Source organism: Myiozetetes cayanensis, unplaced genomic scaffold, assembly GCF_022539395.1.
Source record: "Myiozetetes cayanensis isolate MyiCay16 unplaced genomic scaffold, myiCay2020 scf1, whole genome shotgun sequence".
Lineage (NCBI taxonomy): Eukaryota > Metazoa > Chordata > Aves > Passeriformes > Tyrannidae > Myiozetetes > Myiozetetes cayanensis.
Genome location: NW_026086604.1, coordinates 33,111,741 through 33,130,211, shown reverse-complemented (window position 1 = coordinate 33,130,211; position 18,471 = coordinate 33,111,741). Strand labels below are relative to the sequence as shown.

Genomic DNA, 18,471 nt, shown 5'->3' with positions numbered 1-18,471 from the left:
GCAAGATCACTTGCCAGGCATGCAGAGGTGTTAAGTTTTAACACGCAACAGAACCATACTTTTGAAAAAAATATTTTCATACGAAAGGGCACTCCCATTAGTTTATGCTTACAACCTGCATCAAAAGCACACTGTTTTGTGCAAATATCTGTGTTAATTTTTAGCACATTACTAAACTTAAAACATGATGGGAAGCTACCAAAGAAATCACACCAGTGCCACACTACTTATTTTCAATTTACAGATTTGAAACTCTGAGAGTGCACCTCATACTATTCAAGCAGATAGCTTAGCCCTGTAGTATAAAATGCTATTTAATGTCTTCAGTAAACCTCCATATTTTTATCTCAAAGTCTAAAAATATCTCCTCCCTAGTATCTCTCAAACTGCAAAGCTTGCACAGTGCAATGCTGAAGCATGCTGGTCATTCAAACATTGCTAAAAACTAACTGCAATGCAAACTGACACACAGGAGTCACACACGTACTTCAGGATTTAAAAAAAAAAAAAAAAAAAAAAAAAAAAAAAAAGGGGGGGGGGCAGTAAAACACTCCTGTATCCAACACTGGCTAGAATCTCCTGACATGAAATATTTACAAACCTAATTACATTTTTATTTCTAAATGAAAAGAAGGAATAACATTACAAAACCTGCTAAGATTATTAGAACAGCAAGTGCTAAAGAAAGAACGTGCAGAATTTATATTATTAATGGAGCATCTTTTTGAAACCTATCTCCCTTTGTGTTTGAGTAGACAGAAAAGAGAGCTTGAATAAATCCATTTATCTCAAGGGTATTTTCACTTATCTTTAAAATATAATTTTTCTGACATAAGAAAAACATGAAATGAAGAAGACTGAAGAACACAGGAGAGCAGACATGACCCATCTGAACAAAAACAAGTATTAAAGAGCATAACATCAATAACTGTGCAATCTGGTACCACATGAGTATACATGATAGACAGGAATGGGGGGAGAGGGAAAAAAAATCAAACATTCTGAACTAAAATCATTTCAAAAGAGAAAAAAAAATGTCCAGACCAATCATGATCTAAATGTCTTTTTAAAAGACACTCTTGGTTTTAGAAATAATTTAGTTCTGCTATTAAAGTATACATACAGTTCTAAAATAAAAAGCTCGGATAAAAGACAAAAAAACCCACCCATGCATGACAAAACAGCTCTAAGTTGTATTAGCTGGAGTTAGGATAACCTCCACAGTCCCTATCCAAGCTTCCACGTTGCTCTTGACTACAGCATAAACCAAGAGCTCAGCTTATTCAAGTCTTCAAGTTCTTTTAAGAGTTCCTGCTTCCCAACTGAAATCTCATCACCTACTAATACATCCACACTAAAAATAAAATTTAAAACTTCAAATTGAAGAAAAACAGCAAACAACACTAAGCCCAGAAACCCTTAAGGAAACCAAGCAAAATCTCCAACATCGAGAAGAATACCTTAAAGCTAAGACCAAGGGCAGACAGGAAAGAAGCAACATGGAAAAAGTGGGAGAGGAACAAAACTAAACCCAAACAAAAACAAACAAAAAACCCACACCAAATTTGTCAATATTTATCAATTCAAATTGAAATTTTATCAAGTCCTTTTTTAGCAGTTTGGCAATTTTTACTTTTACTCATCACATAAAATTAAGAACTGAAGAATGCAGGATTTACATAAGACTAAAATGTGGTGAAAAACTTAACACTGTAGAGGACCTGCCTTTTTTTCAAATCTTTCTCAATACCTTGCTGACTGTCAATTTTATTCTCACTCATACCATGTATCAGTCACTTCACTACTTTGCCTGGGATCAAAGTTAGGCCCATACACTAGTAATCACCTAGATCATTTCTATTCATTCTTGTAACAATGCTGGCACAGTAGTAGATCTCTTCCGGTCCTCTGGAATTGTCTTAGCGTCCTAAGATCGATTAGAAATCAATAAGAGAATTGTGCCGTCTATTTCAAACTCTCAGGTCTTCACAGGTCTATTTTTAGCATCTCTTTACATCTATGTTCAAAATGGAGAGTATCATATAACAAGTATCATCTACACCTTACCCCTCAAAACAGACTTTTAACACTCCCCTGCACTCCATTAAGGTATCTATAAAATATATAGTGATAGGTGTTGTTTATTTAGTTTGGGGTGTTGTTTATTTTCTTAATTTTAGATTCTGACATCAGGTGTTTTTCATAGGAACACCAGCTACCACTTCTTCAATTATCCTTGTACAATACTGTCTTTCTATAAAGTCCCACAGAAGCATTTTATGTTTTCCCTGATTGTTTGGAGACTTTTTGTATGTATGTATATGATTTTTCTTGAAGGTCTGGTTTGCCTAAGAGTAACCTATAGTTTCTTCTACTATTTACTTATGGAAATGAACTAAAGGTGAACTGTAAGCTACTGCACAGAATACTTCTTGGTCTGTGTGCATCCGACTAACACAGCTATAACACCTTATTTTTGTCTTTCAGACACACATAATAGAGTTCTGCCTTCTTTAACAGATACAAATTATCAAACTTCTTACTCAACTCTGTTTCCTTGGTACCTCCCCTTCTTTTCGAAATCCGCAGAGCTGCGTTTCCCAAGTCCCTTCAGCCTATGCTGCTCTACTGCCAGTAGCTGCCTTTCCCAGACCAAAGTATTTTCTGCCTGCAAACCACCAATTTACATGTCACACAGGAAAGCTTTCTGTCTGAATGCAGAAAACATGGAACTCCTTTTCTCTGCCCACTCAATTCACCAATTTAGGGCTGGCTGTTGCAGAATTGAATGAGAGTCATGTACAAATTTGCTGGTCTCACTTCCTGGCTCCTGGGTGCGTTTATTTAAAGTGCAAACTAATCAGCAACCTGATAAAAGTATCAACACCAAAAAAAAAACCCAAACTGACAGCTGGGTGCCCCCCAAAAAAGACAAGCCTTCCTCATCTAGGTCTTTTTAAGTCTGTGATTTCAGCTAGGAGGTTTGCCAGGAACAGGGAAGAGAGACTGACTTAGAATACCACCGGCTGAAGCTACGTCTCTATGAGCACCCATGTGACGATCCTTCCTGAAAACTACACAAGTGAACATATTTAACAAGATATCAAAATACTATCTCAACACCAAATTGTTCTCTGAAGGATTCCAGAAGAGGTCTTAAATGTACATCTGATGTCAACAGTCAAGTTAATTTTTTTTTCAACTATATGTGAAGAAGATGCACAAGAATAGACACTAGTGTCATCCTGAATGAATGACACAGTGGTTAACTGGAGACAAGAACTGAGGGAAGAAATTAAAAGATGAAAATTACAGCAGTAATACACTGGAAGTGTGCAGAAAGAAAAATCAGCTAGAACAAAACTCCACAAAACAGCAAAGATAGTTCTTAGAAGAAATAAATGCATTCTGGTCACAAGACAAGAACTTTTCATTTTAAGCTTCAACATTCCAATTAGGGCTCTAAAATATGCAGCAGAACAGAGGTATTTAAAAGCTGTCCTGTGTCCCAAAGATATGTTGAAGTCTTTCAAAATTAAATTTTAAAAGATAGTGAAAATCAATGTTAAAATTCAAAATATCAAAGGCTTTAACAGAGCACATATTTCAGGATGAAGTCAAAGCTACACCTAAAAGAAATATGAATTTTTCCTTCCAAGACAAAAACCAAGTATTTGATGCTCATTATCCATTAATTTTTCCAACCCAGATACAATCTACCTTGTTTTCTATAAATGCATTCTTACATGCACCCTGCCAACCATGTCCTTCCTCAAAAAAGCTCATCAGCATTGCCATTCTGCATAGCCAAGATCTGACTGTATTTTAAACAATAAAAATTCCCACTATACACAACTTTTCTTAAATTAGCCCCATAAATTCCACATAAACAGCACCTTACACAACAAATGCAAAAGGCAACCTGGAAAGCAGTTTATGGGGCCACTCAAACTTACTGTTACCAAGCCAAGTTTTAAATCTTTGCAAAAGTAGATGAGACTGAAAGTTAAACCCTGCTAGTTAAATCCAAGCTTAGCAAAGCAAGCAAGAGGAGGGAATGGCAGCTTCAACTTTTAGGGGTTTGGGGTTTTTTTTTAAAATATACATCTTGGGTTTTACTAGCAAGAAGTGTCCATTTATCCTCCTTGCTTACTTAAAGATAAGTGTTTCAGAAGAACAATTACAACCAGAAAACAAATTTTCTATGGACAATAGTGACATGTGTTGTGAAATACATGCCCTTAGCACTTGCAGACAACAGACAATGTTACAGATCTCTTTGTATTCAGCAGAGACATCAAAAATTCTGACCTCTGGATTCTAAAAAAGGACAACTAGTACTCATGAAAGATGGAAGGCAGCCTGTCAAGAGCAGCACTACCCAAATCAAAAACAAAAATTTAGCTAATCCTCAACTTCCCCAGTAAAATTTATTTCAGTGCAGTAACATGATAATGGTCTTCAAAATGCATTTTTAACTGTCCATGATAGTTTAGGAAGGTATTTTACAATGCACCCAGTATTTCCAACACATACATGCACTTCAGTACTGTTAACCTAACTTACTCTAATATACATGATCATATGTATATGTGAAGGACACAAGAAGATGAAACTAGAATCTAGTAAAGGGTAAAAAGAGAGACAGAAACATGTATGCAGGTGAGATTTTCTCAGGTCATTTACAAATCTGTGCAGGTAAGGATGTAGATGAACCTTCCCAACCCTGGGTAAGTTCTACTCCAAATGCTACCTGTTTCCAGAAAACCTAAGATTCAGTGCTTAATTACATCCTGCTGCCTCATCATCCTACACATGCACGTAATGGCAGCACAAACTGAATGGAGTTGTTACTTTCACACTGCATGAGACCTACATCATCCAGCAGCTTCCTTGCACGACAGACTACAATAACCCAAGGAGCACTAAAGAACCTTTTAAAACTAAGTTCCAGGCCTCTTCAGTTGGTAGTTTCAGAACTCCAAATACCACTTGCACACTTTTCTTTGAAGCACATACTAGTACACATCCACATCATTTTACATTACTTGCAGTCTGGAGTTTTACGGAAGAGTTGCCTGACTGCCAATCTGTAGTTGAATTAGCAGCTTTTATACCAGCAGGGAATTACGGTTTGCTTAGCTTGGTCCTATGAAACCACCTTTCCAGGCAGACAAATCCACAGTCCAGATTCTGACACAAAGCACTAGCAAGTTTTGTTCAGTCTACTGAAAACTTTATGTTCAGATGAGGATCTTCTGCCCCCCAAGATCTTTCATGGATTATGCAAACACAGTGTGTTTACAGTAAAGCTTCCTAGACTGTAATATGGCTGAAAACCAATACAGAAACAGCAGTGGAGGTAACTCACTGGAAAGTAGCTTCTAAATCTAATCCTTCTGACAGCTTGCTGCCTAATGCTTTCTGCAAGTGGACAATTTTAAGGATAAACTTATTCCCTACACAGATTAAGAGCTGTTGCTGTGCAAATAAACAAGATGAAGTTCTAAATTAGCTCTATTACATTAGGTGACTAAAGAAATGCTATGTTTTCTACACAGAGAAAATATCTTTCAGAAAGAACAATGTTACCTGAAAAAAAACCATTAAACTCGGAGTCAAGTGTTCTGTATTAATCCAGACACAACCTGGTGAATCATCAAACACAAGATACTACAAGTATCAGGTTTAATTTCATCCCTATTAAAAAGCCAAAGAACATCTATAATTCAGGTTGCAATACTTAACTCATATTTTGCTTATCTTCTAACAGACCACAAAAATGCTCATACTAGAAGGATCTCATCTTAACACCTGCTCAGAGGTCAGACTGTCACAGTAACAAACACCAGGAATGTTGCAGGCTTTTTTTCCTAAGAGTTTGCAAACCAGAAACAAATGATGTATAATCAGAATTAAGTGCAACAGCACAGATTTGTAAGAAAATATATGGAGATTAAAAATGACAAAAGGATGTTATTAAAGATTCTTTAAATAAAAGATTCTTAAAGTTTTAAGATTCTTAAATACAGTATAAAAAGCAGAGCTGCAATTTGTTTGCCTGTTGTACAGGAATATCATATTTCTGGTCAGTGTTTGCTTGTTTTTCAGATATTTCAATAGCCTCTTATACAGACAATGTAAATAGTGGATTTAGGGGAGGAAAAAAATAAAAAAATGAAATAAAAAAGAGCCTGGATTAGTAAAAACTCCCAGTTAGAATATCTGAAATACTACTAATAAGCAACACTTTACTACAATCATGCAGCTGTGAAAAAAAAAAGACTTTAATGGTTGAGTTTCGTATTAATCAGACAATTTCAGTGAAGACCAATCAACTAAATATTCAGACTAAAAAAAAAAGGTGTTGATTTGAAGATGTGTTATTACTGCCATGATTTTTAAAAGCTACCTTTTTATTTAACAACCACTAAAAAAAATCCAAAAAAACCTGTAAAGTCAGACTTTGCCAGAGTTAACAACAAATTGAATTTAATTCTAAAGTAATGTTTTACTAATGTTTTATCACTAATGTTGTTGCTATCCAAAATAAAGCAATTTCTAAGGAATAAAGAGTCTGTACTCCTTGCTTAAGGTGGTAAAGAAGCATCCAGTTGAAGAGGAGTCTCCAACAGATGAGGAGCTAGATGGACACATGCATCCTACTTCCAAAACGATGAAATGCTATGAAAATCTCAGCTCAGCTTTCACAACCAGTTACCCCACATGTGAAATAAGGATGGTAACTACTTTTCTCTGAAAAGCTTTTTATAGCTAGACATGAGCGCTTCTGTACTCAACAGATACATATTGCCACTTCTGAATTAGGAGTCTATCACACAAAACCAGAAAATGGACCATACTACATTTACAATCACCAACTACATTTTGTTGTGCCACACCTGGAAAAATTTTATTTCAGTAGGACTCTGTTAATTAAGATCATGTCTGATATTTTTCAAGTTCACAAAGCCCTCCTATATACTTAGGTGATACACACAATCTTGTATTTCTTCTTTTCTGCTTCAATGGCTTTTCAATCCATAACATATTGTTTTCCTATTAAGGCCTCAATCACACAATCAGATCCACAGGAAAAGGTTTCAGTGAAGCTGTAGGATAGAAATCACTGAAATGTGTGCTTGGGGGGCGGTCTCAGTTTACAAGACATGAGATGCAGGTTGTACAGTCTAGAAGGCTTGTTTTATAATCTGTGTAAAACACAGGAGCCATGCTTGGAGGGATCTGGATGATACTCAAGACAGATCAAGCTACTGAAATAAAGTACAGCAGAAACACAAGATTAATATCAATGTCTAATTCTATGAATGACATGCGAGCTGGATATAAATTCAGTTTAACAATAAAAACCCAAATGTTTCTCTGTTGTATTTCTAACTTGAATGCACAGTCTAATGTCAGTGGAAGGGCCAAAGGGTTACCAGTTTAATCCCATCTGCATAAATCATGAGACTATTGTTAACCATTCCAGTGACAAGTCCAAAATGTAAGAGACAAACCCTTTCTGATCAATTTTAATTTTTAAGAAATAAATAGTCGATCTACGGTTATTTCTACCCCTCCATCTGTCAGGGTCTGGCACAGACAAAGACATGAAGATGATTGTTCTTTTTTGGTTTTGGGGTTTTTTTAAAGTACTATAAAAGACAAAACAGAATGACAAAAAAAAACCAGCATGAAATTACTTATATTAATTTTTCAAACAAGCGACTTTCAGCTTCATGTTATCTCTTCAAAAAAATCCATTTAAATGAATATTATTCCTGTACAAAGTCAAGATAATTATCTCCAAACCCAGAAACAATTACACCAGAAAGGGAGAGACATAATCCATTTATGTATTATTTAAATAAAACAGGTCTTTCTCCAGAAGTCTTTCAGCAAATATGTCAATATTTTGCCACATAGGTTCAAGCCCTGCCTGTGTCTGAACTGTGAAGCCCAAGCTGTCCTTTTACGCTGCCTGTTATTGGATGTGTACATGTGCTTTGTACTCTCCAGCGCTGGTACTTCCCTCATGCTCCCTGACGAGATGGTGCTGACACAGCTGAACTACAAACCAAACACCCCTCCTTCGGCCCGAAGCAGGCAAACGTTCCCACTTCTTTGGAACCCAACAACATGGGGGGCTGGACTTGATCTCCAGAAGTCCCTTCCAACCCTAACAACTGTGTGATCTTCAGTGGCCGCTCCAGCTCTGACATGCACTAAGGAAGCCCTCTTCCCCATCAGCTGTTTCTCCACCAGGAACGATTCGGTTAACGCTCTCCCTGACACATCTCCCGGACCATCCTCTCCCTCTCTAGCCTTCCTTTCGGCTCCGAAGGGACACCAGCTCCAGACGTGGCTCGGTGTCATTGTCTCTGCTCTCCGCCACCCCCGCTTCCTCACCCGTCCCTCCTCCCTCACCGCTGCCTGTCACCTGCTCCCTCCCCGCCGGCCGTCTGCTTCCAGGTCAGCTCTGCTCAGCTCAGCTCCGTCTCTGCCTATTCATCCTGCGAGCGGGGAGGAGGAGAAGGAGGAGGAGGAGGAGGACCCGCCGGGCGCCGCAGCGCCCTCGCCGCCGCTGTCAGCGCGGAGCTGTGCGCGGCGGGGCCGCTCCCGGCGATGCTCGCCCGCAGCCCAGGGTACACACACACCGCCGGGGGCTTCTGGGGCTCTGCAGCACGACCCAGACCTGTGCCACGGCTCAGCCCGCAGCCTCACCTTCCCCGGCCCTTCCCCGCCGGGAAGTCCCTCTGCCTCGTCCCCCCAGAGGATCCACAGCCCCCCCGCAAGACAAACACGCACAGGCAAAGCGCACCCCGACCTCTGGCCGCCCCTTCCCTTCCCGCCCGGGCTGCGCCTCACCTAAGGCCACCTCGCAGGCTTTGCGCAGCTGGGAGTGATGCGCCTTCTTCACCTCCTTGTCGGCCAGGATCTTCTCCAGGGCCCGGGTCAGAAACATGTTTTTCGTCTTCTTCCCTTCATACATGGGCGCGATCGAGCCGTGAGAAGAGGAGGAGGCGGAGGAGGAGGGTGGGGTGAGGAAGAGCGAGCAGGGCACCGGCCGCTCCCGCCGGGAGCGCTGCCAGGGGCCGCGGCGGGCGCGGGGGAAGGGCTCCCTCGGAGGGCGTCCCGACACCCGCTCGGCGGCTCCCCCGGGGGGAGGCTGGGGTGGGCCCGGGCAGCGCCGACAGCCAACCCCCGCGGCTGAGGGAGGACGAAGCCTTCTCCTCCCTTCTCCCCCGCCCCTGCTGCGTGTGTGCGCGGACGGCGCCCGTCAGTCCCCGAGCCGCCCCCGGCCCGCGCCCGCCTCCATCAGCACCGGCGGCGGCAGCAGCGGCGGCGGCGGCCGCAGCAACAACCTGCCCTCGCCATGTTGGAAGGAAGCGACGTCAGGGCCGCAGCCGGAGCGGGAGGAAGCGGCGGCCGTGTCCCGGGAGGGAGGGCGGGCGGAGGGAAGCGAGAGGGCGGGGGGCAGTCGCCTTCTGCCCGCCCCGCGGCCGCGCTACAGGTGGAGCGGATCCGCGGGAGGCAGTGGAGAGGGCGGCACGGAGATGGCTGCTGCCACCTGGGAGCGGGATGAGGAGGAGGGGCAGGGCTTCCCTTCCGGGCCACCAGCGCTAGGAGGAGGGGGAGAAGGAGGAGGAAGAAGAAGAAGAAAAGAAGAAGGTTCTCCCGGGATGCGACACCTTCCCCTGAAGGGCCGACTCTTCCGGGGCTGGGGCAAGGGAGCTCCCTCGCAGCGGAGCTGCCGCCCTTCCCCGGCCGCCGCCTCCCGTGACGAGGAGCGCCCGCGGCTCCGGCTCCCGGGGGCAGCGAGCGCCGAGCAGCCCCCGCCGCCGCGGGAGGGAGGAACGCCTTGGCTTGCGGGACGTGTCCGGGCTTCCCGGGGCGTTCCTTCAGCCTCCTCCCGCTCCCAGGATTTGGGTTTCGTCTCCGCCTCGTCCTGTGGCCGCCTGCCCGCACCCCTCCTCGGCCGGGGATGAGCGCTGCACCTGCAGGGGTTCGCATGGTGCCTTTTCCTATCGCCTGCATCCTCTGCCTTTAGTATGCTGTCATCCGGCGTTTCTTCCCATTGCACGTGCACTAGGAATACAAAGCAAAAAAGCAAAAAAAAACCAACCAAAACCGAGCCAAAACCAAACCCCTTGACTTACAACTAAACAGTGCCTTTTGTGATTTGTTACTTCAATAAATTGTCGGAAATTTTTGTAAAATTTTTTGGGGGAGGGGGAGTGTTGTTATGTTTTGGGTTGGGTGGGGTTTTTTTTGCTTGCGTTCTTTGGCCTTTTTTCTTCCCAGACTGTAAAAGCATAATCTCCTCATACTTGGTTTGGAGCCAAGAAAAGCTCAGGTCAAAGCTGGCTAACTGCAAAAACATCATAAGGGCCAGGTTTTGCACTCAGAGGTAGTACGCCAGTATTTAAAAGTAGAATTTGGCATGAAGTGAAGCCAGCTCTGGTTTGAAAAATTCTTACCTGATTAAAAAAAAAAAAATTAATCTGGAAATGGAAGGACAGAATTTGTACATATACCTTTTAGTCAGAGCAGGACAAGGCTATAGCATCAGTGTGCAGAAAGCAGAGATGGTTGTGGAAACTGGAGGCCATCTCTGACCTTGGAGAACAGAGAGCCAGCACACAGGTAAAGATAATCCCCAACTAACTTTCCCAGTCTGTTCTCTATTCCTGTGGTCCTGCTCCATCAGTCAAGAACACAGCCTTCCAAAGTTAGTCCCCACCCTTTCCTTATTGAGAATTTGAGATAGATTGCCCAGCCTGTCATGCCTCCATGCTAAGGCCTTGTAAGCAAATCAGCCAGTTCATTTGAGCACCTGTTTCTTTGTCTACATCGGAGCAGTTGTAGCTGTATTAGTAAAGGTATAGTAATCCCAGTCATCCTAATGAAGAGGCAGCTAATGTTGCCCAGTGTGGCTTTAACCAGTTTCCCTAATGAAAAATTACTTGTGTCAAAATTACTTGTTGCCTCATTGGTACCTATACTTGGACTTTTTAAGGAATACCCTGGCACAGGGGATTCGCTAAAGCTATAGCCGAATGGAAGGCCTGAATGTTAGGGCAAAATGCTTGTTCTGCTGAAATTACTTTATTTGGACCAGTGGCTTTTTCTGGTCACTGTCAGAACCCTCAGGCTATTTTACTTGCCAAATGATAAACAATACGGAAAATATTAAGAGGAAATTATGTGAATTTAGCATTATAACAGCTTTGTGAGAGAGTTAGAAGTCACATCACTGAGCGCATTGATTCTTGAAATAAGTACACAAGTTTTTAAATTACCATATTCAGATTGTGTTGGTTTATTCAAAAAACTGTGTCTTCAGCAGCACAATTGCTAAGCATACTGGAATTATTTCTAGTAATTTATTTAGCAAAAACATTTTGCCTGTTGGTTAAATATAAATTTTTTTTTTAAGTACAAGTGCAAGTTCAGAAATGCAGATGTCAAAATAACTGGTCTTTCAAAGCTGCAAAGTGCACTAGTGACTACGTGGCAAGAGTAAGAATTATCATGGAATTCCTGCTGGTAGTTTTGCACAAACCACTTCAGTCCAAATTTCCTTAGCTAAGTCAGAGCTTGCAAGTGTGATTTAGTAAATGGAGTTTGCTATTGATTTTCACAGTCCATTTAGCAGAAATAGACTTGCAATATCATGAAGACAATGGGTATCTGTACATAAAGAGCACTGAGCACTGCAGTTATCTGTTTTGTTCATATTAATGTCCGTTTTCATGTTCTGTACATAAGGTAGTTTTACATGTAAAATATGTTTTAGTTGAGCATACAAAATTGCTGCTGAAGAATCAAACTACTGGAGAAAAAGACCTGTCAAAAAGAGACTCAGTTTCATGTCTGTTATTCCTGCTCTAATATGAGTAGACTAAACCACTTGTTTTGGTTGGGGTATTTTTTAATGTGGTTTGAATCTTCAATTTCTGTTCTCAGGTTCAAACAACTGCTGCTCTGTTGACTCAGTTTATAGCTTGGCACAGCTGGATATCTACATCTACATGCTAATCATAAGGTAATCACTATCCAAACCTCGCAACAGTGTGCAGCTTGTGCTGAAGGATTGCTTCTGAAATTGCACAGGAAGATCTTGTAAATCCCCTGTCCAGTAGGTCAACATCAAATTTCCTTCCAAGAGTTGAGTCAATAAGGATGGAAATCACAGGGCATCTATGATATAAGCGTTGGAGATAAAAAGACAGTCCCATATCCTCATTTAGGGCCAAGCTATAAATGGTGATCAGCTTGAGTGCTGTGTCCCAGTGCTTTGAATAGTCAGTTGTTATGACAGCTTTATGTACTAGGTGAGTCAGGTATTAAAATAATGTTTGGTCAATTATAACAAAAATCATATGTCATTGAGGAAGCATTTTGAGGGCAGATTTTGTTACAGAGACTTACAGGCCATGAGGAACGTGTGTAACACTTTGCTGATTACTTTAAAAGCTAGTGGTTTATCTCTAGTGCAAGGAGAATAAGAAAACTCACGAGAAAGCAAAGGTGAAGATTTAGAATATTTATCTTACGTGGATTCCTAACTAAAGACAGAATTATAGAATCATTCAGGGTTGGAAACAACCTTTAAGGTCATTGAGTCCAACTGTAAATCAAGCACTGCTGAATCCATTACTAAACTGTCCCGAAGTGCCACGTCTACACGGCTTCTAAATAAATACCGGTAATTGGCACCAGTAAACGTCTGACCCAAGGACTGTAATCCTCATAGCTGCAGAGATCCCTGTTTGGTTGCTGGTGAAGTTCTGAAGCTGTGGAAAAGGACTGGTAATTGTTTTTTCTGCTCAAACCACTAAGTGTTGCTGGCAATATGTATGAAATATTATAGTTGTCCAATCAAACCTGAGAAATGTTTTGTGGCCAACCAAGAATAAACATGTTGGTATGTATGTGCTAAAGCACAAAAGCATTACTGCTTTTTGAAGCCTTTACATTTAAACATAGAGCAACACAAGAGAAAAAACGTATTTGAGAAACACTGCAAAAAATATCATCTAGTACATTTTTATTTACAAGTTAATTGGAATATTCCAAAAGCCATTTATATTGTTTCATATATTTAAACTGTTTTCAGTGACTGTTAGATACGTGCTTAGTAAAAAACTGTAGAGAACTTTCCATGTGAGAGGGAACAATTAGCACCTGCTTCTGATGGGTTTATGTACCACAATTGTATGTAGAGCTTGTTTGAAAATGCTGAAAACTAGGACTTTAAAGCCTTTGCTTAAAAGTCACATGGGCAGTAAAAGGGTGTAGTAAAAGTGCAGTCTCATGCTTGAAACAATCTGATGATTTTCAGCTGTTCAGCCTCCCAAAGGGAACTCTTTCACCTATATGAGCTCTCAACCCCTTTATTGTGTTGGTCCAGTTGAGCAACTTTGCAGTCTGTGGTCCAGCCAAAACTCAGCCTTATGAGGAAGGTAGTTTTCAGTGGGATTAGTGAATTGATCGGACTTACCTGCATATTCAGTAAATCTTACAGAAGAAAGGGAGTGGGGAATGTAGGTAATGAGGAGGGCTGGTCTGCTGCTCATGGTGATATTGTCTTTTTAAATCGATGAGCTTTGAAACAGCACAGTAATGTTAGACTGATCATTTTAAGCTAGAATAAGACAGAACTGCCACTAAAGGATGCAATCCTTCCATGCAATCCTGTTTCTTGCTTCCTTGGTCAGCATCAGCGTTTGCATTGCATGTTGTGAATTATATGATGAATTATATTCAGAATGTAATTACATTGAAATTAACCTGACAAGAAACAGAGTATTTTTTAATCCAGATATATTCCATATCCTGATTCATCAGGCAACCTCAAAGCTGTTTGTGTTAGCTCAAGTGTGAGGATAACACAAGAACAGAAACAAGAAAACAGGTAAGACGAGGGCAGGCTAGCTTTTCTTTTTTGCAACAGTATTGGTTTGTGTCAAGTATTGTTTAACTACCACTTCTTTCAATATAAATTGTCTTGAGTATTTCCATTGTGCAAGAGACCACTCAGCCCTGTCTCTATATGTAACCCCATATATAGGTGGGATGGATCAATAGGACCAGTGTATTCATGCCAGTGTATATGAACCCTTAATTGTTGTGGCTCAGTTGTCACCTTCTTTAGCTGCAGAATAGTGCTTTGCATCTGTTCCTGTTCTGTTTTCGTGCACCAGATGCAGATAATCAGTGCGTGATGGATCAGAGTCCAGATGGATCTGACAGATGGGAACCTGGAACAGGAGAGAAGCTGTGATTATATTCTGCAACTGCAGGCACCTTGGTGGAGAAGGTTCTAAGTCTCTTACTGAAAACATAAGATTTAACAGGTCTGCTGGTGATGCTTGGTCGTTTAATACTGAGGTACAAACCAGGCATTTCTCTCTGTCCCTTTGCGAACTCCTAGATTTGTCACCCTTGTAAAAATAAATGAACCATAATTCAGAATATTCACTGTATTTGTTATGCAAAGGAATGCAATCTGTCAACCAAACTGCAAGAGATTCACTCTCCATAAATGTACTTTAATATTTTTGTGGGGTTCTTTGTTGTAGTCAGTTTTTTTGGTTTTTTGTGGTTTTTACATAAATTCAGGAGCAGAATATAAGAAGTCCATTTGTTCATAGAGTGAGGTTGCAGTATATCCACTGCTGCACTCAAAGAACAAAAAATCAAATTTCTATTAGTAGAGGGAATATGCATGAGTACGTAATTCCTAGGTTGGTCCCAAACATTTGTATGAAAGCGTATGACACCCTGGAGTGACCTGTAACGAAATAAACATCCATCACTGTGAAGGGGTTCTTTCAAAGTGACAAATTTATTCCTTAAAGCTAAAAAAATAGAGAGCCTTGCTGTATTGAAACACATTCCCGATACTACAGTTAAGTGAGGATACATACTCCTAGCAAAGCATGCTTTTTGTCAGTCTGTGACATATAGGAGAAATGTCAGAGAGCAGTGAAGATAAAAATCCCACCTCTTGTGGTTGATGGAATAAAGCTTTGAATTGTGGCTGGAAACTGTGGAGGATATCAAAGGCTGTCGGTTGTAGCTTGTGTGTAGGTGGTGGAAGTTATACTGCTGCATTTTCTGAAATGTGATTCCTCTTTGCCAGGACTTTTTTCTATGGGAATACATTTTCTTCTAGTCTACCTACAGGAGTTTACAACTTCTTTCTTCAGCATCTTGCTCCTGCTAATAGATAAATAATTCAATTTCCAGCTTCCATGACACCTCAGCATACTGTTCCCTTATACCGTGAATGAAGAAGGAATATGAGTATCTATCTTAAAGACAGAATGAAATACATTTTTAAAAATTGGTCATGTAGGGTTTTAAAAAAAAGTTTTTGTAGTAGTTTTTCAAACTTGGGGGCCTGATTATGGATGTATCAGCCATAACTGTCTAAAAAGGTGATTTTCTGAGGTTCTCTGATAGAGAAGAGTGTTTCTTTTGGGGAAGTAGAAATGAACAGCACTTCTTCACCCTGAATCAGGAACCTACTATACAGTTATTGTTGTATGTGAGGCTATGCAAATGCCAAGATAAATCCAAGCCAGTATTGTGACTCCTTCATAATGGCAAATATTTCTATCTCTAAATGCCAAGAACATAAAGCTCTGGCAATTTCCTGAGAGCCTTTGCACTGCGAAAGAAGACATTTGGAGAATGTATGGCAAAGCTAGCAATAAGATCTACTGATTTATTGCTTTTCCCAGCCAACTCCAGCAGATAAAATTGCTAAGGAACTATAATTGGATTTTAAGGAGAAACTACTGAGGGAGGGGAAGCCACAACATGATTGCCCTTTTTCCTGGGAAGTGCTGTCACAACCGTTATGGCTTTCCTAGTTTTCTCTGTGGGTGTGAGTCTGGTTAATTAGTTGCCTCCCCAAACATCTGTAAGGAAGAACTACCATAATGTATGCTTATCCTGCATTCTTAATCTCCAGTGTCAGTTTAAAAAATGGGAATATTCTGACTTGTGACAAATAAGAAAAGTAACAAATTTAGTGAAAATTATGACTGTCCTACCTTAATATCCCAACTTCAGACTCCTGCAGGTCTTTGTAAGTGATGTGACATGACCAGTGTAATCCATGCTGAATCGTCCTACAGATTAGTGATTAAATACCCTAGATATTGAGTGCATGGAGCATTAGTTTGAACCTAATTTTTATATGTGGAATGACTCTTTTCCCCTTGATCTGAGGTGAATTCAGCATAGCACTGTGGAACTTGTGCATTTTCAAAGGTTTATGCAGATCTCTTTCAATAAGCTGCTAATAACAAAAGAACAGTTGAAAATGAAAAGCAACTGAGAAAAGTTGAATGGGATTCTGCTGGAGAAAAATATCCCTTTAATCTCTGTGTAGGGTAAGTCAAATGAATAATAAGGATGGTTTCCAAATACTTTAATATCCGTGTTGAAATGCTTAGAGAAAGAGGTCATAAAAGTCATGTGAATTAAGGTGCGAAGCAATGAGACTGAAGCAATAACCACTTTTAACTGCCATGAAATGATCTTTGAATCTGCCTGATTGTTTCCTCCAGCAACTGCAGTGGGTTATTTTCTGTCAAAAATGCAATAACTGATATTTCAGCATATACATTATAAACTGTGGGCTTCGTGGCAGGAATGAAAGATTTTTAATATGAATAACTGAAGATAAAATTGAATGGGTGTTATAGGTACTCCTGCCTTGAAGAAAGACATTAAAGAAGCATTGTATTTGTTCTTTCTAGTATGCTAGTTAGCTAACTATTTGCTAGATATGTATTCACTCAAATATTTTTACAAGACATTTTGAAATACCTGCAACAGTTTCGACTAGATTTCCAAGATGTTTCTAGTTTCAAGACAAGTGTCACAGATCACATGCAATCTGAAACATGAAAAATTGGAGTGACTGGCTCACAGCAAGTACGATGGATGGTTTTTCGTTACATTGAAAGCTGTTGCTGTCTGGGTTATGATCCAGATAGACCCGGAGTGTTTAGTTTTGTTATCTGGAAGTTTGTATTATGTGCTGTTTCTTGCTAAAAGTTTTATGATTTTAAATTCCCTCATACAGGAAGAGGGACAGTGGCTATCTGAAAATGTTGCTGTGCCACTGGTGGGACTGTTGAGGTGCAATTTATAATTGTTTGTAGCTGAGAAAGTCAAATGTTGTTGGGGTAGTGGACTTATACAAATCTCATTTATCACAGTTTGTGAGACATGCATCAGATAATTCTACAGGGCCAAGTTCCTCTGAATCCACAGAGCCATTACTTTTGTGATTTTTGTGACTGCTTCCCTTCTCAGTTACTGCCAAATGTGATTTGAGGTTAGTTGTGGTTACCAGTATTGCAACCCTTGCTTAAACAAGGAGTCTGTGAAGGGGAGGCTTGTGCAGATATGATAGATACCTAACAATACAAATGAAGAGTAATGATAATCTTTATGGTGTTTTATAATCTTTATGGTGTTTTATATGTACCTAAACCGAGCTCATTTCCTTGGCTAGCACTGGGACTAGATTTGTTTTGCAATAAAAGTGTAGTTACATGAATTTAATAGCAGGTTATAGCAGTGGAGCTTGAACTGGTCTACTTGATCTGTGTGGGATGGGGGTCATGCCTCTGGATGGCAGCAGGTGTCATCCTTAAAATGTTCACCTGAAAAACCCCTTCTGTTCATTAGTTTCGTCTTCCTTCACTTTTCCCAGTTTAAACTCATGTCAGCACATAGCTTCTCCTTGGCTCACCATTTTAAAACAGAAATAGTATGTGGGATATTAATGTGTGCAAATGGTATGAACACAGATCTAAGGATAAAATATGGTACAGTTTTTCAAAAGGAAGCATGCTGACAGTAATCCTAAGGTGTAATAGTTCATGGAGAGATATGTAAAGGAGGGTACACAATTCTGCATCATTTTATAATAGCAGTTTGAGGCACTCATGTTACAAAATATGAGACCCCACCAGAATTTTCCCCAAGTTTGTGGAGCTTTAGGTTCATGTTTTCACTTCTTTTTTTCTGTGGTGCTGAATCAAAGGTAGAAGATTAAAATGCAAACTGGCTTTAAATTCACAGTGTACAGTATAGGAATGTGGTTGTCCTTTGAAATAGGTATGAGCCCTCTATGAAAGCTGACTGTGCTCTCGTTAAAAAATCTGTGAGATAACAGCAATGTCTTATAAGCAGGCTTTGAGTATTTGTGCACATCTGGTAAATGTGGTCACTGTATGAAATATAGTATTAAAACATTCTTGTGTATTTGCAAACCTAAATGTTGTTGCAATAATTGCAAAAACATACATTAATTAAAAAAATCACAGAACACAGAAATCTGTAGTCATTAATTCTGTGTATAAATTCTGAAGTTGTTTTTACTCTGTTATTTACTAGAAAGTATTTAGTTCACTCATACAATTCCAATAAATG

The 18,471-nt window shown here is 40.3% G+C and overlaps 1 protein-coding gene across 1 annotated transcript in view; it reads right to left on the bottom strand.

Moving 5' to 3' along the window:
* Nucleotides 1-9,365, bottom strand: part of ARFGEF1 (ADP ribosylation factor guanine nucleotide exchange factor 1) — an 87,300-nt gene extending 77,935 nt beyond the window's left edge. The window contains exon 1 of the mRNA XM_050318363.1: nucleotides 8,872-9,365. Coding sequence (XP_050174320.1) covers nucleotides 8,872-8,995 — 124 coding nt within the window. The 5' untranslated portion in view covers nucleotides 8,996-9,365. The remainder of the gene's footprint in view (nucleotides 1-8,871) is intronic.
* Between the last annotated feature and the right edge of the window lie 9,106 nt (nucleotides 9,366-18,471).